Consider the following 24,980-nt stretch of genomic DNA (forward strand, 5'->3'; position numbering starts at 1 on the left):
ATCTATTAAAATAAGAGCCAAGCTTTATTATAAAGCCCATTTGCCATTACAAACCCAGGCACTCTGAAGTCTGGTAAGCAATATCACAAACCTTCTAACCATCTATTTTACTCCAATTTCTTAAAATGATGCAATCAAGGGTATTAAATGCAATGTGGGAGTGCCAGGTGTATTTTATGTAGACCAACTGTCTATGAAGTGGCAAAAAGCCAAAACCAAAGTCAAAGTGCTTTAATGAAATTCAAAGTGAAAACATTACTTTCCAGTCCTGACTTTTTCCTTGTTTAAATGAAGGTGTTTGTGCAAAAATTACTTAATAAATGATTAATTACGCCTTACAACCGGGTGCCTATCATAAAACTTGCAGTGTATAGGCAAGGGCCACATTGCAGTGCAGAACAATTTAACAAAAAGCAAGCTTTAGTAGCAGACTACATAGTCCAAAAATGCATACTTCAATAGGTAAACAAAAATTACAAGGAGCTCACTGAGAGTAGCAGACAGAGAACGACTCAACAAGGACAAAATGGATCACATTTCTATGCTGTATATACACAGAAGACTGACTACTCCCGAGAGAAGAGTGAAAACAATCAGGGAGTCAGGGGAAGACAGACAGGAAGCAAAACTAGCACACACAACCCTCAAAGGATAAACTCAAAACCAAATAAAACACAAATCAAAAACAGCAGTAACACTAGAACAGCACAGAAATCATGACAAGAACCAGAACTCAGGAATGTCAAACAAGAATCAGAAGAACTAAGCCACTAAGTTTAACCTAATAGGATGATATTGAAACCATAATATGAAACCAAGACCCAAGCAAATAAGTATTAGAATATCAGTAATGCCTAACAGAAATCCAAAAACAAAAACATTAAACTACAACTTAACAAAACCCTAGAGCCACAACAGTCGCTGTGAGAACCCGCCATATCTATTTTTTTGTTCAAATATACACTGCCAGGAAAATGCAATATACAGTACTGCTGTGAAATAAAATCAATACTTCCAAATATCCCTTCAGAAGCTGATGAGTACTACCATAAATACTAGCTGGATGTGTCTATGAAACCATATCACCAAAACAAAACGGCAAACCTATATTCATTCAAGTGTAAAGCACAAGTGATACAGTGAAATAAAGTTGTTGCTAACACTGTTCCTAACAAATCACTTCAAATGAGAGGGGAACAGCAGCATGTTCCAAACACTGAAGACTTTAAATATTTAAATAACTGCTTCCCCTGATAAAATGATCAGTGAATGTAGTTTGATGCAGCACACAAGGCCAGATTTAATAAGTCATCTGCATAAAGTGAGGCTGCAATCGCAAGAATGTGCCAATAAGAGTGGAGCAAATTAGCAGCGCCAAAATAACACAGTACATTAATAAAGTGTACACATCTGTTTCTACTGAAATTACTGTTACTGCCGCACATGCATAAATGTGTGGGGTCTTTTTTCCTTTTTTCCTAATCTGCCTATACAAAAAACAAATACTGTATTCAAAATGCTGATCTGCATTCATTGACACCTTAACAACATTAAGACTTAGACACAAGTCTAACATGTGTGAGATCTGATGGTAGTGCTGCAGAGATCTGTGTGGATACTTTTGAGCAAAGATAGGTTTTCAATAATATTTCTGTGTATAAATGCGACTAAAAACCAAAACACAGCAAAATGAAATACTTGCTATAAAACTCGACTTTGCTGCTGATAATACATCTATGGCTTGCAGGCCTCTTGAACTAGGCAACTAATCCTTCTCCTCCTCCTTACACTCTACATTCAGTTCTGCTCCGCTACCAAAAAAAGAAAAAGCAGAAGCACCAGAAAAATATGGGACACTGGTCATTCAGGGTAAGTACCTGCAAACCTTAGTAAATCACATTTGTATGATTGATTTAGATACTGTCCTCCCTAAATTCTGCACTCAGAAAGGGAAAATCCTAAGGCCAGCCAAGAAAGTAATATGTCTAGTAATGCGTATGTGTCTCTTTAGTAAATCTCAAAAGTAGTTATTTTAATCCCAAAGGAGGTAATCCCAAACCCTTAGTATAGCCCCCAGAAGCTTTCCTACCAGTGCATTACAAGTTGAATTTCTATGAGTCACATTATGTGTTCCTAAATTGGGGGGAAAAGACCAAAAAGGCCTTTCTTAAAGCAGACAATGACAATGATCTCCTTTTTTAAACTACAGAGACATAATCAATGAGAAGGCTGTCTATTGAGGCAAGAAAATCATTTTGGTATTTTACAGGGAAATAATGACACCTGTGATGAAACGGTAAATGTCATTATGTTTCTTAATGCAATGTAACTACATGGAATATGCACATAATTATATAAATGCATAAGCACTTTTAGACCAGACCTTACCTTTCTCTTCACAAATTTATCCCAGTAATTGCTTGGAAATGATCTGAAAACATAAAGAGTAAGAGACTCATTCATATGGGAGGAACAGAAACTGTAACATTTACTGAAGCAACATTGAGTGAAACATTTCAGCCTGCCACTTCAATATGTATACACTCACCAGCCACCTCATTAGTTACACCTTGCTAGAAACATGTTAGGCCCTATTCTGCCTTCAGAACTGCTTTAATTTACAGGTGCTGGAAACATTCCCTAGAGATTGTGGACTATATTGACAGCACAGGGTCATGCAGTTCCTACAGATTTGTCAGCTGCACATGCATGATGCAAATCTTTCATTCCACCATATCCCAGAGGTATCCTATTGGATTGGCATTTGGTGACCATGGAAGCCATTTGAGTACAGTGAACTCACTGCCATGTTCAAGACACCAGCTGGAGATGTTAACTTTGTGACACTGTACATTATCGAGCTGGAAGCAGCCATCAGAAGATGGGCACACTGTGGTCATAAAGGGATAGATATGGTCAACAACAACACTAAGGCAGGCTGTGGTGTGGAAATTATAATGTTGATAATAAGGGCCCCAAAGGGTGCCAGCAAAATTACAGTCACAGCATTACACCATCAGCAACCAGAACCCTTGATACAAGGTCAGATGCAGCCATGCTTTTATGTTGTTTACACCAAATTCTGACCCTACCATTCAGATCTAGCAGCAGAAATCAAGACTCATTGCACCGGCCGACATATTTCCAATCTATCGTCTAATTTGGTGAGCCTCTGTTTATTGTATCCTCAGTTTCCTGTTTTTAGCTGATAAAAGTGTCACCCGGTGTGGGGTCTGCTACTCTAGCCCATCTGCTTGAAGGTTTGACATATTGTGCTTTCAGACATGATACTGAGTGGTTATTTGAGTTATTGTTGCCTTCCTATCAGCTCAAAGCAGTGTGGGCATATTCCCCTGACCTTAGACATCAACATGGCATTTTCACCCAAAGATCTGTCGCTCACTGGATATTTGCCCTTTTCTCTGTAAACCCCAGTTGGAAAATCCCAGTAGATTAGCAGTTTTCTGAAATACTCAGACTAGTCCACCAAAAACAATCCCACTTAAATCACCTTTGTCCCTCATTCTGGTGCTCAGTTTGAAATTCACCAAGTCGTATTGATCATGTCTGCATGGCTGTTGCCATGTGATTGGCTGATTTGATATTTGGCTTAAAGCCAAGTCAGGCAAGCCTACCTAATGAAGAGTCCAGCAAGTACTAGGTGCCAGTAGCAGGTTTCTTAGATTTGAAGTACAAAACAGGCTGTTATTTGATTTTACCTTAAAAGTACTTACTTTATGAATAAAAATGATATTAAAACACAAGTCATGAACATACGGGGTGTTAATTGCCAGTCGGTCCCATTGGCCTTTGATGTCTTCCTCAGGAGGCTGTTTTGTCACATAGAGTCCATCAAACTCCAGCCTTCGTGCCACTTCCTTCTCACGTTTGAAGATTACTAATGGTACCTTTCAATCAAACGCACTACAATAATCACTATATTCTTTGAATAAGTACATCAGTAATACACTAACAAAACATTCAAGTTGATAATTTACTTCATGGCTCTTGACAGGTAAAAAGTGATTATATAAAGTGAAAGAAGTTCTTAAACTGGTATACCTTGAGGCAGTAATAACCAATAATACAACAGAAGGAGATGATTGTGTGTGCTACAGCCAGGAAATTGAGAGAGGGCTCCATGTATCCGCTGTTTTCTTCAAGTACAAAATACACTCTGCCCTCGCTGTTATTGTCAGCATCAGAGTTCAGTTCTTCACCGTAAACAGATGTGGTCATTCCTTCCTCTTCTTTCAGGGTAGGAAACGGTGTTACCTTGGGTAGACAGTAGACCAAATACATAATACTTAAGACAAAGTTGACTTTTTTTGACAAAATATTAATAACCGTCTTTTTTAATATAAGAAATTCAATGTTGTTAAAGTAAAGCATCGACCGAGACTACCCAGTTTGATTGACTCCCTGGGCTTCACAGCATGAAGTAGCAAATAATGGGCAAAAAAATACGGACAAAACATACAACAGCACAAAATACTTGTCTCATTAGCACATTCCCACCTTGTAGAACAGAAGGACGAAATTGATTGCAAAGGTGACAAAAAGAGCCAGCAAGCGCAGATTGTAAAAGTTCCTTGCAAAATAGTTCTGGAAAAAAGAAACAGAAAAAAATCTGAGGTGTCTGGCCTTTATATTTATGTGACTGTGGAGGAAAACTGACGTGGGTGTAAGGATGCATCCTTATCTACATTGTACTCATACATTCACAGCCATGTGTGTCTCTGTGTGTGCACTTGCATATTACCAGCAGGCTCTTGTTATGAGTGCCAATTGTCTCCCAAAGGGCAGATTGTTGGCTCTGTGGTTCTTTTAACTTATTTGAGAATCTCTTGGCTTTCCCTCTTGCCTTTGCTTTCTCATTTCCAATTTTCTTCTCAGACTTCTCTCTGCAAATAATCCATACGCAAACAGAGGGAAAGTCAAACAGCCTTACTTTGACCAATATCTGGGATGATGAAAGCAGAATTTTGCCTGTGAAGATTTCAAACTTTTGATGTTAAATGTGATCTTAACCTTTGCTTTAAGCCCACATGAAAAGTCAGTGGTTTTTATATGCTGAATGGCAGTGGCTCAACAGTATAGTGGTCAGCATGTTTGCATAACATTTGAAAGACCCAAGATTTTAGACCAGAGGGAGACACAAATTCAGCCTCAGGGAATCAAATCAAATAAAACATGCAGGTCCATCTGTTGTTGTAACCCCTTGAGAGTTAAGGGAGCAGCCAGAAGGAGCAGCCTTACTGTAGGCAAATTTTATAGTTGTCATTTAGCAAAATATTTTTTATCGGTTTTAAACACACATTTTAGCAACTGTAACACTTAAAGTGTTATTGAGAAGTTCAAAAAAATCCCTCTTTGAGAACCAAATATGAAAGCATGCAAGAGACTCACTCTGTGTTCATTTTTTTGTCTTCATTTTTATCCTCTGTGGTTGTGTGATCCTTAATTTGCTGCTTGTAAAATTCATTAAGAATCAAAGTTTAATATGAAGCTCAAACAGTATCAAAGTATTACAAATCAATGAAGCTTAAGACAAGTCCACACAGATGAAAAACCTTGGGAAAAATAAAATGTACTGAGCCACGAACATTAAATAAAACATTCTGAATGTAATTTTCATACCGTTATCTGATGCTTCTCAATATCAGAGGGAGCACTGGTCCTGGAACTTGTGCTGAACAGGTCATCCAGACTGGCAGTGAGGTCTTGTGCTACAAGTTTGTATCGACCTTCCTCTTTCTTTAGTTTGAGGCCAAAAATGCCTGACAGTACATCCACCTCTCTGGGGGAGGTCACAGCTCCCATCTGCCCAATCTCCCTCAATTCTCTGTGGGACGAAAAACTGGCAGAGTACCTCCTCGGCTGATCCACACCACTTGGCACCTCCGTGACCTCATCAAGGGTTGGTTCAAGGATACCACCAAGCAAGTCAGATATCCTAATCCTTTTGACTCCCTCTATGAGCCCACCACTCACAAAAGCAATGTACAGCACGTATAAGATGCTGCGGAATAAAACATAAATGCACCGTACCTGAGCCATACAAATGAATCGGACGAACAGAGCAGCCGACATGAGGATATCCTTCAGGGTCATCTTCATCAGTGTCTTTAGGTTTGTCAGAGAAAGTAGAGTTGAGAGAAATAGCCACCAATGAATCATGAAAAACATTCCCTGATCGCCCAGGTGTCGTTTATCCTCGACTTGTTTCCCAGTATTTCTTTCTCCGGTGTTAGAGCCAGATATCTGAGCTGCAAGCTGCATCTCAAAAATGGTGTCCTCACAGAAATTGACAAACATTTCCATTTTCTCTCTCTCTGCACCCTCGTTGACAACATCAAAAATGAACTGCCTCTTCGACTCTTTAACCTGTGGCTTCTCCCACTGTGTACGGCTATATTCGCTGATCTCAAAGTAGACGCGTTCGAAGCGCTTCCCACTGCCGAGGATCTCTATGCGTCCTAGACAGGGCTGAAAGTAAGTCAAGACACTTTCTGCCAGTTCCAAGAATGTCTTTAGTCTTGAATCGTTGGGCATGTGTTCTGACAAGTTGGTGAGGAGAACGGTGATGCTGAAGCCAATGTCTTTTGCTGGCTCATGGAAGCGATCCACAAAGGCCTCATAGTTCACAATTTCACCATCATTAGTCTCCATGCACGAAAGCAAGAAGTGGATCTCAGCCTGCGAGAGATGTTTGCAGTTTTCCATGGCTTTCTGGAAGTCCTTCCTGGATATGCTTCCCTGACGATCAGGATCATGTTCTCTGAAGGCTTCTGAGGAGGTGAGGTCTTTAAGTTTGAGGAACATGTCAAAAAACTTGAGAATCATTTCCACATTGCCTGATGATTCCACCAACATATCCACCATTTGCTTTCCAGTAGTTCCATTGACAACATTACCTGCATGAGGCACAGTAATGTCCTTACTTAATGATAAATGGTAACTTATTACTATCACAAACTGCAAAACAATCGCAGATATTTACCTTCTAACATGGAAAGCAAAAACACAACCATATCTTTCTGTAAATCCATGAGCTCCTTTAGAAGCTCTATTTGCCTTGAATCCTGTATGTGTAGAAAATATATTCATAGTTAAATTTTCATAAAGTTGTACTACTGATTTCACATATTACACTGTGCACGAGTGGGCACATTATCAGAGGACAGTTTTATATTAAAAATAAACCTGAACTAAAAATGATGACTGCGGGGGTAGAAACCCTGCAGTACATGATCACCTAGAGCATTGTCAATTTTATGTCTGCTGAATTTTAAATGGAAACATGCATGGTCACTGTGAGTGGATTAATACGCTGTACCTGAGAGAGCTTCATCTGCAAGTGTGCAAAGATATGGAGGAATCCCACAACAGCGTCCCAAAGACGACTATGAGCTAGACTCTGCTGGTTCCCAGTACACGGACCCTGCATGCACACTCTGATAATGTGAGCTGCTAGTAAAAGCAAAATGAACTTATAGAGAAATAGACAGCTCTTTGCAGAAGCCCCCGGCTTGTGGATTTATGTAGAGTGTCTAGATTTAGACACTTTACATCTTACCCATCACAGAGTGCCATTACGAAGCAGTTTGATTGGTCCTAAATTAATTCTGCAGCATGACAAGAATTTGAAATATACAACCCCAAATTAACAGACTGCTGGGATCCTTAATTAAACATTTTAAAGACTACATTGTGGAACAAGTTCAAGTTTAATGAAGACTACAGAGCTGGGCAATAAAATGACTATGGAATGTAATGGAAACAGACTTACCTGTATGTACTCAGTGAGAGTGTTGAAGACCTGTTTGGCCACTTCGATGGCCTTGGAGAAGTTGTGTTGGCCTTGTGGATCAATCGCATCCTTACCTGAGTAGTACCAGTAGAAGTCACTGATGGACTCCTACAGTGTAGCAGAGGAAAATGTTTGTATTTCATGAGCACAACTAAAACATTCTTTTAGAGACAAAACTATTGAAAAAGACAAAGAACAAATCCAATTCTATTATTGCACTCCAGCTAATTTAACTTTGCCTTATCTTACCTTTATATGCGGACACATCTACTTGAAATTAAATCAATCAATCACTAAAACATCACTCTCCACAAATGTGCCTTAAATGAAACACCAATACACAGCATTACAAATGAAAACTCATCACAGCGTGCCTACCTGTATCCTTAGTAAATAGTCTACAGTGGATATAATGATGTTGACAGTGGTGTTGTTGCCTGTTTGTGTTCTCAAGTAATTCTGGAAATCTAACACATAAGCAAAATATCATTAAAGTGGACAAATTGTTAAAAGTGAGCTTTGCATACATTAGGATTGGACAATATATATGTAGTACACAGCTGTTATAAGTCGCTGTTAAACTACAGTAATTTCCATCTATATTTCTTCAATATATCAATATATTTTTGTGAACTCTTTGACAGAATGTAACTGGATACAGCAGAAAGCAATTAACCTGAGTTGTGTCCTTCACAGAGCAGCTGAAGGAAACGGAACAGGTCACAGGTTAGGTCTTTGTCAGGCATCACCTTTTCTCCTGGGAAAAAGATGGACAGAAAAAGGTGAGGGGAGAAAAAAAAAAAAGAGTAGAGGTGTAAGGTTCATAAACCGAGTAAGAGAATGTTCAAAGAATGAAGAGAACAGAAAATTAGGCCACTTTTGACTGTAAATTCAGAGTATGTTCAAGGCCATCGATCTCACAGCTGGCTCTTCTGCTGTGACATGGATTAATAGTAATAGATTTTTTTGCCTATTTGAATACAGTACCTGAGCTCTCGTCCGTGGCCATGCCTAATCCCTCTGCTTTGTTCTGCCTCTCAAAGGCATTCAGATCCAAAACACTGAACAGAAGAAAAGCAGGCACAACCACACAGAAAAAAAGCACAAGTAAAGCACTTGTACTCTTGGCTTTTTTATTTTATTTTAAATTAAATCAATCAGTATTTGAAACCTGCCAGCCTTTATAACATTTGACATGATATCTAATTTTTCTACATTTACTCACCTGCATGACTGCATGAGCCCAGCCATGCTCTGAAAGAAGCCCACATCTCGCTTCTCTTTTAGATAATCCAGCATTTTCTATCAGACAAAAGCATCAAAGACAAGGTCTGATAAATGGACGATCTGATTTGAAACAGGGGTAATTCGATTTATTACTGTGAGCATTGCTGCAGTAAGATGACAAAATTTGAAAGGGCTATGTTCTAATAAGGACAAATAATGACACGAGGGCACTTAGTTTAAACATTATTGTAGACCTATTTAACGTCCTGCAGTGAGACCAAAAAAATCATTTTAATTTGCACAAACAGGCAAAAAAATTAGGACCACTCACAGATATATATGTATAATGTAAGCTCGGGTAAACACTCATAGTTCATATTGGTGGATGCAGGAGAAGTATGTAGATGTAAAGGCCTGTCCCAGCTTGTCAGGGCTTCAGAGATCACACATCCAGCAGGGCAGACACAGAGGACCAACAGGCCACAGTGTTTTGGCTGACTGGTGTATCATTAGATACTCGTTTACTTTAAACTGAGATCTTTGATAAAACAGTTTCTTCCCCAAGTTATTCGATCCATGGTAATCATTTGTTTTCTGATATAAAAACCTAAACTCCCATTTAAAATGAAGAAATAGCGAATGTCACAGAAGGTATATATCAGATTATTTTGTGAATGCCCAGAAAAAAAACCCACGTAAATAGTTTCAGGGGGAAAGCAATGAAATTACTGTACCTGCTGAACAGTGGCATTTCCTCCATTGAGAATAGCAATGCCTAACTTCAGCGTAGGGGCAATCATGGAGCCTATGGCACCTGAAATTAATCAAAAGAAAAGAAAAAGCATGGTACTGACTCCAAAGAATAACACTGCATGATGCACATTTGAAGAAAGGAGTGAAACACACTAAGCATCTACTCTCTTCACGTCAGTCTCAAGAAAATGAGCACTAAATCAATCAGAAAGAAAAAGATTACTTTCTCAGCTCCTGCATGTGGGAATCTTTGCCGAGTATTCAGCTAACACAAATACTCTGGCTTACTGCTGGCACATCTAAAGCAACAACATAATAAATTAGAAAGCAAAAGATTAATCTTAATATTTAAATTTCTATGATTTCAATGTATTTTTCTATTACATTAAAATATTTTCTAATATTTGAATGTCTTTCCTGCCTTTGCTGGCGCTGATAGTTTGCAGGACCATCTCAGAAGCGCCACGACAATGTAACCTGGCTTGCTGGTACAGCAACTTCTGTTTCTCCATCTCCTTCTCCTGAGGCAATGAAAAGATAATTCATGTTTTTATACACCATTTTATCAAATTGAATTTAACATAATGTTGAATATTAATAATCTATAACACTGTTCACAATAGAAATTGTAAAAACTAACAAGTTAAGCCTCTAACAAAAACTCTAAGCAAGGAATATTAAACACAAGTCGCTTACTTCAAAGCTTTCCACCTCCTGCTCTTTCTCTTCGCCCTCTCTGCTACAACTCTTGAAAAGCAAACACATAAAGCAGGGTGGTGATATGAAAAGATGTAGAAAATACAAGTGGATACAAAAGAAACACATAGTTCATAAATTCACAGCACCTTGCTTTGATATGTGTTGCATGCGCTATTCACCAAAAAACAAAGAAGAATGAAAGTAATATTAAAAGCCACATTGTGCATTTTGTTTCTCTCTAGTTTATTGCTATAATTTTAGGAGCTGGCGAATGTTGTTCAAGAAGAAAATTCAAAATACTATGATAGTACAATGTCATATATGTAACATTACAGGCAGTCACCCTGCATGCTTTTGTAAAGGACTTCAAGACATGAACAGAGATTTAGACACTACTAATGAGATCATTCTTCATGTTCTATTACCTTGGCCATAATAGCAGCGTAGGGCTTATAGAGACTGTCAATTCCATCCTTACTGTGAACAAAGAAAACAAACGAGACGTGATTAGTGTGTATGCACAAGTTTAAGTTCATTCAAAACCCCTTACACTGTTGAAGGCACTACTACCTTTAAACACCTCATGTGAACACAGTTAATGCCCAAGTCTGCCCAGTGGCATTGAACATGTTTATTGACCTTAACAGACAACACCTGGATACTAACTAATCTGATTAAATCTCTGCAGTGACTTTACAAATGGGAATGCTCCTCCACCAAGGTTTTTGCAAAGACATGATGCCAAAGTGTTCATTTATGTTCATGTTATGAGTTTCTGCAGGAATATCAGAAATATATCTTAATTGTACTGGTGGATAAGATCACACATAAAGAAAAAGAGCATTTATGACATTATAGGAATACTTATTTCAGTTACTTTTCAACAAGAATTTTATCCACTGCTTGCAACAAGAAAGGTTTTTTTCCCCCCATTCACAACATCTGTGGCGAAAAATATATGCTTTGAATATTCCACTGAAACTGCAGCTTAAAATGTATTGATGTAAAAGATACACATTATTTGCGACATCAAGCAGAACGCATTTATGCAAAAATTAAAGCCCTGGAAAAAGCAGAAACATATTCCACATTCCAAGCTTTCAGAGATCAGTGGCCACAGATGTTGGACAAAAATATCATGCTTCTGGTCAATTCAATGTTGGCTTTCTGGCTGATGAGTTTGACTAATAATAGTTGTGCTGACTGGAAATGTTATTGCAAGTGATTCTTTTATGATAAGCACACACACACCTGCTTTCTGTCAGGGCGCTTCGACTGAAGAGTGTAATGAGTTGTAGGAGAGGATCGATTGGTTTGGCACCTTCCTTCACATCCTTTTCTTCCCCTCTTCCACCTACATACAGTTCCATTACTCCCCTCCTCTGCAAGCCAGAAATAAAAGAATAAAGGAACTAACATGTCTTAATTTCACAGCCTGGCTGTGCACAGCAGACTGAGGTTTACACCTGGCTGCTTTGTTATTTATTTGGAAATTCTACTAAAAAGACATATGCAAGCAAAAGGTCTTAATGGATTAATGGTTTTTTTTAATAAAACAAATGTTTAAAGTGATAATAAGATGGCAACACAATAATGAGTGCACAATGTCACATCCCACCTACTTTTTATGCCAGAAAGTGGGCAGTTTAGTGAGTGCAAAAATATTGTACAATAGTATTAGTGTTTAATTTCTATTCAGTACAACAGTGTAGGTGGGATTTTTGTGCAGCCTGAAATTCCTCACAGTCTTAAGCTGATTTTGAGCAAAAAAGGGTTTGTTTTACACGATAAGTATTTTGTTGGCAAAACAGAATGTACTGTACTAACATCATATGCCAAGAAGAATATATCTAATTATATGCACACGGGAAAAAAAGCTGATTTGATTAATGCCTCAGTTTTTAGAGGCACTGAACCCCATGACAATCTCTGTTTGAGCATCCCCCAGACCCATTGCTAGCAGATTGTCAGAGCTACTCACAGTTTGCCTGTAAGATCCCGACCCGTCTGCAAACGCTCGCCAACTAATAACCAAGTGGTAGTGAAACTTCAAAGTACAAAATGCTGCCACTGCAACCAAAACCTTCTAGCAGCTGTGCAGCACCATATACCTGTTTAATAACAGTTCAAACTAGCCACTGCTTGCAACCTGAGGAAATCACATGTCAACCAGCCAGAGAACCCATATTTTTCCTTAGCAAATGCTGGCTGACAAGGTGTCATCGACCAGTCTGTTGGCCTATCTGACTGGTGCCTTAGGCAATCTGCAGTAAAACTTCATGTAAGAATAGCTCATCAAAATCAATTTAGAGCCACATTTCACTTAATTAAAAACAATAAATCTGTGTTGAATGAATTCATGTCTCTCATCTGGTACCCTTTAAGAACACAGGCCTGTTACACAATCCTCCTCTACATTATTTTAAACTTTTACTAATGCCAGCAGGGCCACCTTCTCCACTCACAGCTAAATTCTCCACAAGTGTCTCTTCAAAGCTGTGCTCCTCAGCAGATATCCAGGATTTATTGTAGGCTTGAAGAAACAGGTTAACAGCTCGATGCCTAGAGACGAAAATTAAAAGGATGACAAAAAGAGAAGACTTATCTTTCTGAAGTAGAAGGAAGCAAACACAGGAAAAAAATATAAAGATATTTCTTCTCTGGTAACATAAGTGACAAACTCACAATCACAAGATCGGCCTGCCTTAAATCATACACTGCTTTAGTAATGTTTTTCAAAGTGGGACTGTCAGTAGAGAGCAAAAGAGAGAAATTCTATAACCAAAAAAATATTTCAATATATTTTTTCATCTCCCAATGGAGCACAAGCTGTTCACACAGTTGTCAGATAGTGAGACTCAAACCACAGAAATCCAGAGCAACAATCCAGGAAGCTGGTAACTTTGTTACTGTTGTGGCACTCTTATTGTCAAATGGGCTAGAAGTGGATTGTGATAACCTGGTAGCCAACTATCAAATGAGTGGGCATGCTACTACATTGCAGTCTCACACTTTATAAATAATATAAAACCACAACATGAGCAGGTGATAGTGCTCAGTGGTCAAGTTGTCAGTATCATCTGTGGACTGTTAAGCTAAGCAACAAAGTAAGCATTTTCTGCAGTGAGGAGGCTCTTGGGGAAAAGTGAGAATAGGTTTAAAATGACAGTGTCTGTCCTACAGGTATTTGAGAAGATTTGGTCAGCTTTCAGTCAATTGTGGCTTGTGTAATGGAATATGAGCTTCTATACAAAGGAGGATACCCTGTAGAGAGAGACTGAAAATCTAAAAGAGGACTATAAACCTATAAAAATATTACTAGGATGGGTGCTTAGCCTTTTGTCATTCGCCTAACCAATATGGCAACTGATATACTTACTAAAGCAAAGCCAAGTATTTAGATAATCTTTTTTTATTATTATTATTTTTTACCTGGGTAGGTTATAGAGTGGAGTCATTCTCAGGCAGGCCACCACTGCACGTTTCCTCTGTTTTGATAAAACTGTGTGTCTGGCAGGTTTTTTGTTTCTCAGTGGGTGTTCCACCTGAACACAAAACCAAAGATATTTAAAGCAACTTGGTGCACATGAACCTGGTGACCAGTACCAAGTACAAAGGACTATGCAATAGCAACTATTGTATAGGCTTAAATGGTTTACAAAGTGTTTAATTCAAACATTAAAAGACATATAAATAAATGAAATCAACAAAACAATCAACAGGTCACAAAATACTAAAATTAAAGTTTGTCTTGCAGCGAGACCACACCTGTATAATTTTGTGACTGCATCTCAGAGTTGTGACATCATGGGATTGAAAAAAAAAAATCTGCTGAGCAGGATATATAAACAGATGTCTCCAAGACCACTTATTGTCATGATACACAAATACATACAGAGAGGTATATATCAAATAAAATAGTTCCAAGACACCAAACATAACTGAATCTCTGTCACGCAGCAATCACGCAGTTAAGAATGAAAACATCTTAGCAAACGTTTCAATAACCTCATCATGGACATTAACACAATGTCGGGTAGAGTTGCATCTTCAACACTGCCCAGACATCACTGTGAGACTTTCTACTAAAAGAGAGATTTTGTTCAAGAATTAGTTAGTTAGAATTAGTCTATTCCCTTTCTATAAAACAAAAAAAGACAAGTTTTCTAATTGGAAAATCAGATTGAACCCCCCCCCCCCTCCAAAACCTCACCTTGCTTTTAAGTTCTCCACTTTCACTGAATTAACTATTCACATATAAAGATGAGGATTCCTGAGTCTGTCATCTTAATATGGTGTACAGGGAGAACGTAATTATGGTAAGTTCCCCATTCCACAAATGAAATAGACGTTAGATATACAACACCATAGACAGCTTAAAAGTGTTGGTTTTTGTTTGTTTTTTGTGCATTTGGGGTTTTTTTAAAAAAAAAAAAAACAGGATAAGGTAATATTAGTCTGTGTACAGTGGTCCCTCGCTATAACGCAGTTCAGTTTTTGCGGATTTCTTTTTGTGCAATTTTGCATGCTGTTATATTTTGTTTTGACAGTGCATTGTGTTCTGCGTCCTGATTGGCTGTAGACCATTGTCAATCAATCTCGTGCCGTGTCTCCTGTACAGTACAGATTGCGTTCAGCTTGTCAAATTTACCTTAAGGAAAGGACGGAGCCTTTACTCAGTGTCTTAATCAGCAACTTTTTCTATAGCATGGAAAAGCTCACCTGGTCAAGATAATAAAGGACTCGAGCTATTTCCATAATCCTGTCAACAGTCTTTTCTGCACCACTGATGGTCCCAGGTTGGTGTGGGAGCTCTGTAAGAATCTTCTGTCTTAAACTGTCTGATCCCTATAAAAAAAAAAAAAAAAAAAGAAAAGATTAGCTCATTCATTTGTTTTGTTCCAAGGTGCTGGTAGTTATAACAGTTGTTGAACTTGTATATACTGACTAATAATAAAGACTCTGTATTCAAAAATCATTATAAAAAAAGAAAAAAGGATTTCAAAGACCACTGGGAAAAATATTTACTCGAATTTCTGCTCTAAAAGTTGTTTATAATGACAAAGCAGAATTTTCCCATCACTAACTTATGAGTGAACACATTTATCAGTGATTTATGAATACAGAAATGCTGCATGCATATTTAGTACAGTGTGGCGAGTATGTCACATTCATGTCTCTGGTGAACAATGAGCCACTGCCTGAGATTAATAAAAAGACAGCTTTGGATTTTACAGGCTATGAAAGCATTCTCTGATTTAATTTCCCAGACACTTGTTGCACAAATTAAAAGTTACTCTGTACTCAAGCATATCGGTGAATATGATAAATTTCTTCAGGAAGTAGAAAAGATACGCTTGTAATTTGCAGTCTAAGGGCAGTCCAAAACACAAATTCATACAACTAATACATACTTCACTGATTAGGCATAACATTATGACCACCTGCCCAATATTGTGTTGGTCCCGCTTTTGCTGCTAAAACATCCCTGACTCGTCAAGGCATGGACTCTACCTCTGAACGTGTGCTGTGGTATTTGGCTCCAACATGTTAACAACAGATCCTTTAAGTCCAGTACGTTGTGATGCGGGACCTTCATGGGTCAGACTTGTTGGTCCAACACATCACACAGACGGTCGATTGGACTGAGATCTGGGGAACTTGAAGGCCAAGTCAACACCTTAAACTCATTCCTGAACCAGTTTTTGTTTTTTGGGAGGGTGCATTATCATGCTGAAAGAGGCCACAGCCATCAGCTAATATTGTTTCTGTGAACGAGTGTGTATAGTCTGCAACACGTCAAAGTAACAGCCACGTGGATTGCAGAACCCAAAGTTCCTCAGCAGAACCTTGCCCAAGCAACGCACTGCCTCAGCCAACTCGCTCTTTCTACAACAGTGGATCCTGGTGCCAGGTGTTCCCCAGGTAAGTGACGCAGATGCACCCTGCCATTACCTTTCAGCGGTGGACGGGGTGACCTTGCACACGCTGACTGGTCAGCAGCTATGCAGCCCCATATACAAGTTACAATTCACTGTGTATTCTGACATCTTTCCACCAGAACCAGCATTAAATTTTACAGCACTTGTGCTTGTCTGTTGGATTGGACCACATGTGCCTTGATTCCACATGTGCATCAATAAGCCTTGTCCGCCCATGGCTGGTTCACCACTTTACCTTCCTTGGACCATTCTTGATAGATACTGACCACTGCAGACCGGAAACACCCCACAAAAGCTGCAGTTTCGGAGATGCTCATACCTAGTGATCTAACCATCACAATTCACTCCTTGTCAAACCTGCTCATAGCCTTACACTTTCCCATTTTTCCTGCATCTAACACAACTTTGAGAACAAAATAATATAGCCCACCCACAAACAGGTGCCATGATGAAGAGATAATCAGTGTTATTCACTTCACCTGTCAGTGGTGACAGTGTTATGCCTGATTGGTGTATATCTACTTATTGTTTTGTCTTGGCATCTGTCTAAAGCTTACTTCTGTTGGCCTGCTCATTCAGTGTTGGGAAGGTTACTTTTAAAATGTATTCCACTATAGATAACAGAATACATGGACCAAAATGTATTTTGTAACATATTCTGTTAAGTTACTCAATGAGAGTAACGTATTCTGAATACTTTGGAATACTTAATATATTGTCATGGTTTTTATAACTACATGAATGTACTATTGCTGTGTGATTTATTACTATTACTGAAGGCTACTTGCCATACCAATACCAACTAGATTTTTAAATATAAATATAAAATGAGTAACAGTATGGTGGACATTAGGTAAGACTGCACTTTTTGCAGCGATCTCATATAGAAAACTATTTCTCTATCAGTAGTCCATCCGTCCATCCATCCATTCACTTCCGTTAATCCTTTTCAGGGTCGCGGGGGGCACTGGAGCCTATCCCAGCTGTCTTAGGGTGAGAGGCAGGGTACACCCTGGACAGGTCGCCAGTCTGTTGCAGGGCTAACACATAGACAGAGACAACCATTCGCGCTCACATTCACTCCCGCATTCACACCTATGGGCAATGTAGTGTTTCCAATTAACCTATCCCCACTGGGGACAGTGTATCAGTAATATGTTTTCTTTTTGTCTGTTAATAATCATGTGGAACTGCACACGTTACTCATATTTTGTATTTTAAATACGTAACGGCAGTACATGTATTCTGTTACTCTCCAACGCTGCATACATTTGAGCCTTTTCAAATTTTGTACCCAGAGATAGTTATCTAAGATTATGGTGCTTAGACAAATAAATTAAAGCAACCACCCACCTGATTCTGAAGATGCACAACACAATTGAAAATATGATCTCGGATCTCATTCTCAGTGGTCTTCTGTGGAAAGCATGTAATTGCCCACATTAAGTATACTAAACAGTCCTGTAATGTGCACAAGCACGTAATGAAGGATGTGAAAGGTGGAGGATTTTAGCATGGTCCACATTTCCAACTTACCTGAGAGAAGGCATTCTTAGCCACAATGATGAGACTGTGATCGCTTGGAAAACAAACCCTGAGTCCCACAGGGGTCAGCCTCTTCATTAAAGCCACAATGAGAGAGGTGTTGATGGAATAACAACCCCTCTTCCTCCTCATCTTCTTCTTCTCATTGTCAAGCTGAGTTTTGGGATCATATGAAAACAGGATTTTTTTCTTTACACTTAGTGGCAGCTGCAATTCTTCTGTGATTTCTACATATATTTTGTAAAGAGATGTACATCAGCACACATGTAATGGATGAGGTCAAATTGTAAATATGACCAACCTTGAATGTTTTGTCATTATTGGTCAAGAAAGACAAGTTGTTGATTTCATTTTGAACAACATAATTCTGTTCCTCCCATTTGAAATTCTGTTGCAGAGAACATAAGCGAAGACACGTGACAGTTAATGGACAAAATATTCACTGAGACGGCATTAGCATGAGAAAAACAAATAAATAAAAACACTGTGCATCATTCTCACGTGGGATTTGGCCCAGAATATAAAGACCTCTGCCACCATGCTGAACAGCTGCTCAGCCTCAGGGTTCAGGTCTTTCAGCCACCTGGCTCTGAGATAAATTTGACAAAACACATTCACAACACAGAATTTGTAAAGCAAAAGCATATGCCTGAAATAATAACTAATATAACCTTCCAGTATCATCTTCTCAGTTTTTTTGCAGTTAAAAATCAACGACTGGCTGTTGAATTCTTAACAACATTTGTTCTTTACCGTCTTTACAAAATAACAATGTGGTTCAAAAGGGAACTTCAGGGGCCATGAAATAATTAAAGTGGAGCTCAAGTCGATACAAAAAATAGCAAAATAAGTTTCACCTTTCATTGAGTCTATAAATACTTTACATAACTTCTGTTACTTCTAACTTTAGAAAAAAAAGCATCCGCTCCTCCACATACAAGCACCTTCGAGTGTCTTACCGATGAGAATCCACAAATGGGATGAGGAGGGGAAAGAAGGCGTAGAGGTCTCGGACCAGCATAGCAAACTTTTCTTGTATCTGCAACTCTGCATCAGAGGTATCCCCGCCTTCTGCTTTCATCTGCTCCTCCTCTACCAACACACATTCTGTCCTCTTTCTCAGCTTCTCCATTAGGGGCAGGAAGTGGCTCTTTAACAGCTCAGGATGGGCTTTACATATGACTGGCTGAGAAAAAACTAAGAGATATAAATGACAGATGTTGGAAAATATGCATTACTGACTAATATGAAATAAGTATATCTAAACAACAAGCCACTGTTGTCCACCACACAAGTACCTGCCAGCTGTTTCATCCAGTCACCCTGGCTAGCACCCACATGATTGTGGATGATACGCAGGATGTTGCCAAGTAGGTCACTAGCATGCTTAGGAACGACAGAGGTACACACTGGCCTTTCTGGCTGGCCCTCAGGACCCAAGTTCCACCAGTGGGAAATGTAACTGCACAGCATGGGCAAAGTAACCTCTGCAACATGGATGTAGTGGGCCTGGTGAGCTCCAGCACCTGCCAGCTCCTCCACTTCCCTCAGCGCCTGTCCCAGAGAAGGTAGGAGGGGACACATGTCCTCCACCTGATCTGGCAATCCCTGGTCTAAGAAAGATGGAAGGTTTTTAAGGTTCCCAAGAGACAGCGAATAACAATATAACAGGGTATGAAATGTGCCTGCATAATACCTTTTATCCGAGTAGCAGTCATCATATTGTAGATGGAGTAAGGGTTGTTTTGGTCTAGATCAGGCTCCAGGAAACACACGGGTAAAGCTCCTGTCAAGGCTGCCAGACAAGCACCTGCTGCTGACCGATGCCTGTATAGAAAGAGTTGTGCATATCAGGATATACGCATGGGTGAGTAATCGACTAATTTTAAAGTACGATATAATATAACACATCGGGATTGCTAACATAAGTTTGCTTGAAAGCTGCTTTCTATGCATCTCAGGTTTAAACATCATCTTCTATCTGGTAGCCTTTAACATTTATAACACCCTGAATACCCTGATGTTGAACCAACACTGTGTGGTTAATATAATAAATAACTTCAATCATGAATTATAGGTACATTACACAAAAATTATTTAAGATATCATCTTGGAGACATCTGAAATCAAGCATTACCCCTCCATGTAGATGCTGCTACTGATTCCAAGAGCGTAGAGGCTGTTTAAGATCCTGTAGCAGGATACCTGTATACCACCAGCTGAAAAAACAAGGTGATGCATAAGTTTTCTTTCACAAACAACCACTGAATCCACACTTTCGAAAGCATTCAGTCACTGAGAGGTGGATTAGCTGCATGCTTGCTGATTCAGGTAATGTATGATTCGTGAAAGGTCGGGATATTATTGGGAGAGACAGTATGCTCCTGCTGCTTAGTGGCCATGACCGAGGCACTGAATGAGAGCTGGTTTCAAGCTGAAGGGAGGGTGTACCCAAGTGATTTCAGGGGTGTGGAAACCAGCTGTGCATCCAACACCTGAAAACGTATGTGTGTTTCTCGTCATGCTGAGATGATAACTAAATGTATCTTAACAAGTGACATCTGCATCTTTCTGCATGCATTTTAGGATGTAAATTAAATAATACAATAACATGGCATTCCTACTTAACCACTATAATGGTAGTTCTTACCCAGGAGATCTACTCCATGGTTCTGGTTTCCAAGATGAAGGAAGAGAGAAGTGAGTGTAGGGAGAAGGATGGAGGTTGTGTAGTTGAGAACCTTGGCTACTCCTCTTGCCAGCTGACTCCTACTCTGAGGCAGCGAAACTAAGCTCTCAGAAAGAGTTTCCACAGTCATCTCTAAATCAGACGCCGCTGCCTTAAAAAAGGAATGCAGAGATGTCTGAATAGACTCTGGTGCTGACTTCATTAAAGTCCTATAATGAAAAAGTGGGAAAATAAATTATTTGAGTTGAAAATTATTCTACATTATTTTGTTATAGTATTGCAAAGGAGAAATATCCACTGAAGGTTTCCTACTGTGACACTTCTGGCTGGGAGTTAAATCACTAAATCAGTTATCTATCAGCTAATCTATCCCTCAGACAAGTCTGAATGGCATCAACCTCTGCTGAGCCACAGTACTACTGTGCTTGCTTCACAGGCATTGTCCTCAGGGAGCAAAAGTGATATCAACCACAATTAGATAGCATCAATGCATCAGTGGCTCAATTACATCAGTCATCTCATCCTTAGACATGGTGGTGCAACGCTGATGCCACTGCAGGCAGAGCAAGAAGATCGATTTTGGCAGAGTGTGAAAGTGCCATCCAGTTACCTGGCATCAAGAGCCTGAGCCAAAACGTGGAGGGAGCTTGCAACTGATGAGGCTTCCGTTCCTGAAAAAACACATGCACACATTATATGTGAATTATGAGGATTAAAGCACAGATTAACACTTAATAAACAAATAAATGTTATAATGTCCACACTATCCTTACCAAAGACTGAGATCCTGTGTCTTACAAGAGCTGCAAGCTTACAAAAGAGGCTACATGTAAACAGAAAACACAAGGAAAGTAATGAGAGAAGATGAATTGAAAATCGCAGGACACAAAATAAAAAGACAGAATATTATAAAGCTTTTTTCTGAAAACATGCAAATATTTTTTTAAATAAATAAAAATAAATAAAAATGCACAAAATAGCTGAGAAATGATCAGATAAGAGTATAAAAAACAAGAACGCAAACTTTGTTTTGTACCATGCAATCATCTCCTTTTCCTTCCTCGAGGCATGGCTTCTATTATCACTCGAGGAAGCAGACAGAAAATATAGATGGTGGCTTTTAACATACTGTTCCAAAAGAGGAAGGATAACCTGTTAAACAGAGAAAAGGTCAATAATCATTTCATAAACCAACATCTATAACTAACAAACCCCTTAAATATCCTCTAAACAGTATGTGCTTGATGAGATCACATGCACGGTTTGCCTGTTTGGTCCTCTGCTCATGAAAGCACACAGTGACAAAACTTAATAGAAAATTGAAATAGAAAATTTCTGTGGCTACACAGTTACATCAAATATGTGTCTCTACTCTTGTTCAACACTAGATAAGTAAACATCCATGTGATCGGCCTAAAAGTCTGAACACCCTGTAACGATTACTAGAAGTTTCTTTAAAAAGAAGGAAAGAAAGCTTCCAGGGACTGACCAAAGCCTTGTGCCTTTTTAACATGACTTTAATGACAGGCAGAGAAAGTATGATGAACTGGCAATTCACAGACAGATGAACAGCCAAACAGACACAGACTTGCGTGGCTGTGTGAGAGTGGGCTGAGTGGGAGGTGAAAGAAGCAGAGATGTGAGGCATGGCTGCTCACAGTCTTGGCTGACAAGGTCTGACTCTGGAGGTCTCATCGATGAAAAACAAACTCTTTTCATTTGCTGCCTCCTTAGAGCCAGAGCAGTGTAGGAAGCCTTAATCAATGTCCTGATGGCAATTGACACGCCCACGTAGATTTCCAAAATGGTTAAATAAATTACACAGCCCAAAGGGTTTTACTTAAAGGGGTTGCCTATGGCAACCATCAAACAAAACTAATTACATGGCATAAATGAAATAAGAAAAAAAAAGTTAATGAGACGAAATAAAATAGCACTGGCAGAATTAGATTGGAAGGGGGTTAAATCAATGTCAGAGATTTTATCAGATGCTAGACTTTGACTGTGTTTAAATATGCAGATTGGTTGACGCAAACCTTGTGAAAAAAAATGACTGGTTGCTCGTGTGGAGCCCTCTCTCCCTTAGACATCTGTCCTCTGGCTTGCATCACCTCTGAAGAAAAAAAGACAAAATGAAAAATGAAAGGTAAAACTGTCAAGATAATACAGATAAGTTAAAAAAAACAAACAAAACAGAAATGTTTCTATGTCACCTTCATGTAAGAAAGACAGGTTCACATACCCAAAGTAGGCTGAACTATTCTGTGGTGGCTTGGTTTTCATAAGTACCCTTTTTCAACTTTAATAGCAGGAAATTAACTAGGCATATAATTCTTTTCTTTCTCAATTTTTTTGCCAGATTTTTCAAGTAACCTATATTTGAAAACAGCATAATTAAACCAGAAATCCTGTTTTTGGTGTGCCACCCCTATGAAAAAATCCCGGAGGCAACTCTGTATGTGAGGGCATAAAAAGAGTGGACCAAAATTGCTCCACAATGACACGAGAGACTGATAAAGTCTCCAGAAACGATGGCTTCCCGTTATTGTTGCCAAAAGTGGTTTGACAAGCTATTAAGTTATGAGGTGTAGTTATTTTTCACAGGACAGCATATAGTGCTGTGAAAACTTCTCTTTAACATGTCGGTATATTGCAAAAATCTTTTATGTTCTTTTTTTATCTTCTTTTTAATATACAACATTATCTTACCAAGCTTTAAAAGGTTCTCTTGGGCCTCCTCAGTGTGATACAGGAGCCGCTGAAGCAGCGTGTATGCAAAGCAGTTGGCTATGGCTGGAAAGTCCATTTCCACTGACTTCCGATCTCTTTAGAACAAGAGATCAGATATGATTTATGAAACACCACTACTAAAAGCAAGACTGAACTTTAATCATAAATACTTAATAATACAGTATTTTTTTATTTCAAGATTTTTATTGCAAAGATGCAAGTGTTGCAGCAGGATGACAAAGAGGTAATACATTTATCTTACACATTGAGTTATTTCTGGTTGTGACCTGTACTGGAAATTATTACAAAGAAAAAGGGCTGTGGACTGACTGCTACAGTGCCTCTAATCAACGGTGAGGGAAAAATGCCACTGTGACATGAAAATGGAGTACCTCATTCACGCTGAATTGCATCGCCCTAGTGTAATCATAAGCGTATTCTGTACTCACCTCCACACAGTGTAGCCATTGAGCTGAAGGAACTTGAGGACATCCTGAGCTCTTTCTCTGAATTTAGCCTTCTCTTTGGCACTCAAGGTATCATAAGGTACAAGCAGCGAATGGCTACCTCCTCCTGAGAATAGATATGAGTGAAATGCATAGCACTTTTATTAGCTGTTCAGCTCTTCCTAAAATGAAGGGGGATGAGATAAGAGTAAGAGAAAAGAGAGGAGATTAACTAGATATTATCAACAGTTAATGCCACCTTTACTCTCAACTTCTAATTTCTTCATCTTAGCCCAGGCATTGTGGTAGTTTTCAGCCAGCTGTTCAGCCATGGCCTGAAGATGAGATAAGAAAGAAGAAAATTAACATAACTGAATAATATGTCAACTGCCAGTTCTAATATCTAATCTTTAACTTACACATTGGTCCCATGATAAGGTGATGCAGCTCATGTCCACAGGTTTGGGGCTGAAGGTTGATGCACCTTCAAATGACAGCTAGGACAAAAAAGACGTCTTATTAATGGAATAAAAAGTTATTTGTAAGCAACGCTGCTTTAACAAGAACAAGCAGAACATGAGCACATATACCTGTCCAGACTGAGAGACCCTGCGTGTACATGGATGCATGCTAAACGCATCTCCTTCTTTGGTCCTTTCTATGTTCCAGCCAAATGCAAGCATAGTCTTTATTGTCTCTTTGATGGCCCAGCGGTACGCCTCCTTCTCCTGGAAAATCAGAAATATAGAAAAGGTTTAATGCAAAACTAAAATAAGCAGGTATCAAGGGACAGCAGACTATTTAAATAGCTCAAGAACTTGTAACAGCCTGTCAATGAGTGCATACAGCCAGCCTCCAAGTACCAGGCATCACATGGATGTTATTTTCTGGGCTAAATCTTGTCTGCCTTTAGAAATGTGTCCCATAAAGTAAACATTGTGGATCTATTCTGCATTTCCACTCAATTTTCTATTGAGCAGTGGTCCTAAAAGATGTCCAAATGGTACTGCACATAGCTGTCAAGGTTAAAAATCAGATCAAATATGCTTGAAAGTAAATGTTTAGTAGACTTGAAGATCACACTGTTCTGCAAAAATATTAACACTTTTAATGTGATTTATATACAGTACTGTATA

At 38.9% G+C, this 24,980-nt stretch overlaps 1 protein-coding gene across 1 annotated transcript in view; it reads right to left on the reverse strand.

Annotated features, from left to right (window-relative positions):
* ryr2b (ryanodine receptor 2b (cardiac)) overlaps nt 1-24,980 on the reverse strand; it is a 73,496-nt gene that overhangs the window by 12,116 nt on the left and 36,400 nt on the right. The window contains exons 56-95 of the mRNA XM_084949253.1: nt 24,435-24,572; nt 24,264-24,341; nt 24,104-24,179; nt 23,848-23,971; nt 23,378-23,493; nt 22,705-22,781; nt 21,705-21,820; nt 21,442-21,491; nt 21,279-21,339; nt 20,630-20,877; nt 20,117-20,198; nt 19,676-19,806; nt 19,278-19,592; nt 18,939-19,176; nt 18,481-18,568; nt 18,281-18,367; nt 17,971-18,132; nt 17,788-17,850; nt 15,215-15,340; nt 13,925-14,037; nt 12,958-13,054; nt 11,744-11,874; nt 10,918-10,969; nt 10,490-10,540; nt 10,215-10,314; nt 9,775-9,854; nt 9,039-9,115; nt 8,801-8,874; nt 8,490-8,570; nt 8,192-8,280; nt 7,793-7,921; nt 7,340-7,444; nt 7,004-7,085; nt 5,641-6,917; nt 5,410-5,468; nt 4,763-4,904; nt 4,519-4,605; nt 4,063-4,275; nt 3,778-3,908; nt 2,389-2,431 (exon numbers count right to left, since the gene is read on the reverse strand). Coding sequence (XP_084805379.1) covers nt 2,389-2,431; nt 3,778-3,908; nt 4,063-4,275; nt 4,519-4,605; nt 4,763-4,904; nt 5,410-5,468; nt 5,641-6,917; nt 7,004-7,085; nt 7,340-7,444; nt 7,793-7,921; nt 8,192-8,280; nt 8,490-8,570; nt 8,801-8,874; nt 9,039-9,115; nt 9,775-9,854; nt 10,215-10,314; nt 10,490-10,540; nt 10,918-10,969; nt 11,744-11,874; nt 12,958-13,054; nt 13,925-14,037; nt 15,215-15,340; nt 17,788-17,850; nt 17,971-18,132; nt 18,281-18,367; nt 18,481-18,568; nt 18,939-19,176; nt 19,278-19,592; nt 19,676-19,806; nt 20,117-20,198; nt 20,630-20,877; nt 21,279-21,339; nt 21,442-21,491; nt 21,705-21,820; nt 22,705-22,781; nt 23,378-23,493; nt 23,848-23,971; nt 24,104-24,179; nt 24,264-24,341; nt 24,435-24,572 — 5,589 coding nt within the window. The remainder of the gene's footprint in view (nt 1-2,388; nt 2,432-3,777; nt 3,909-4,062; nt 4,276-4,518; nt 4,606-4,762; nt 4,905-5,409; nt 5,469-5,640; nt 6,918-7,003; nt 7,086-7,339; nt 7,445-7,792; nt 7,922-8,191; nt 8,281-8,489; nt 8,571-8,800; nt 8,875-9,038; nt 9,116-9,774; nt 9,855-10,214; nt 10,315-10,489; nt 10,541-10,917; nt 10,970-11,743; nt 11,875-12,957; nt 13,055-13,924; nt 14,038-15,214; nt 15,341-17,787; nt 17,851-17,970; nt 18,133-18,280; nt 18,368-18,480; nt 18,569-18,938; nt 19,177-19,277; nt 19,593-19,675; nt 19,807-20,116; nt 20,199-20,629; nt 20,878-21,278; nt 21,340-21,441; nt 21,492-21,704; nt 21,821-22,704; nt 22,782-23,377; nt 23,494-23,847; nt 23,972-24,103; nt 24,180-24,263; nt 24,342-24,434; nt 24,573-24,980) is intronic.

Source organism: Perissodus microlepis, chromosome 13 (assembly GCF_051167445.1).
Source record: "Perissodus microlepis isolate ML-2025 ecotype Zambia chromosome 13, ASM5116744v1, whole genome shotgun sequence".
In the NCBI taxonomy this organism is placed as follows: Eukaryota; Metazoa; Chordata; class Actinopteri; order Cichliformes; family Cichlidae; genus Perissodus; species Perissodus microlepis.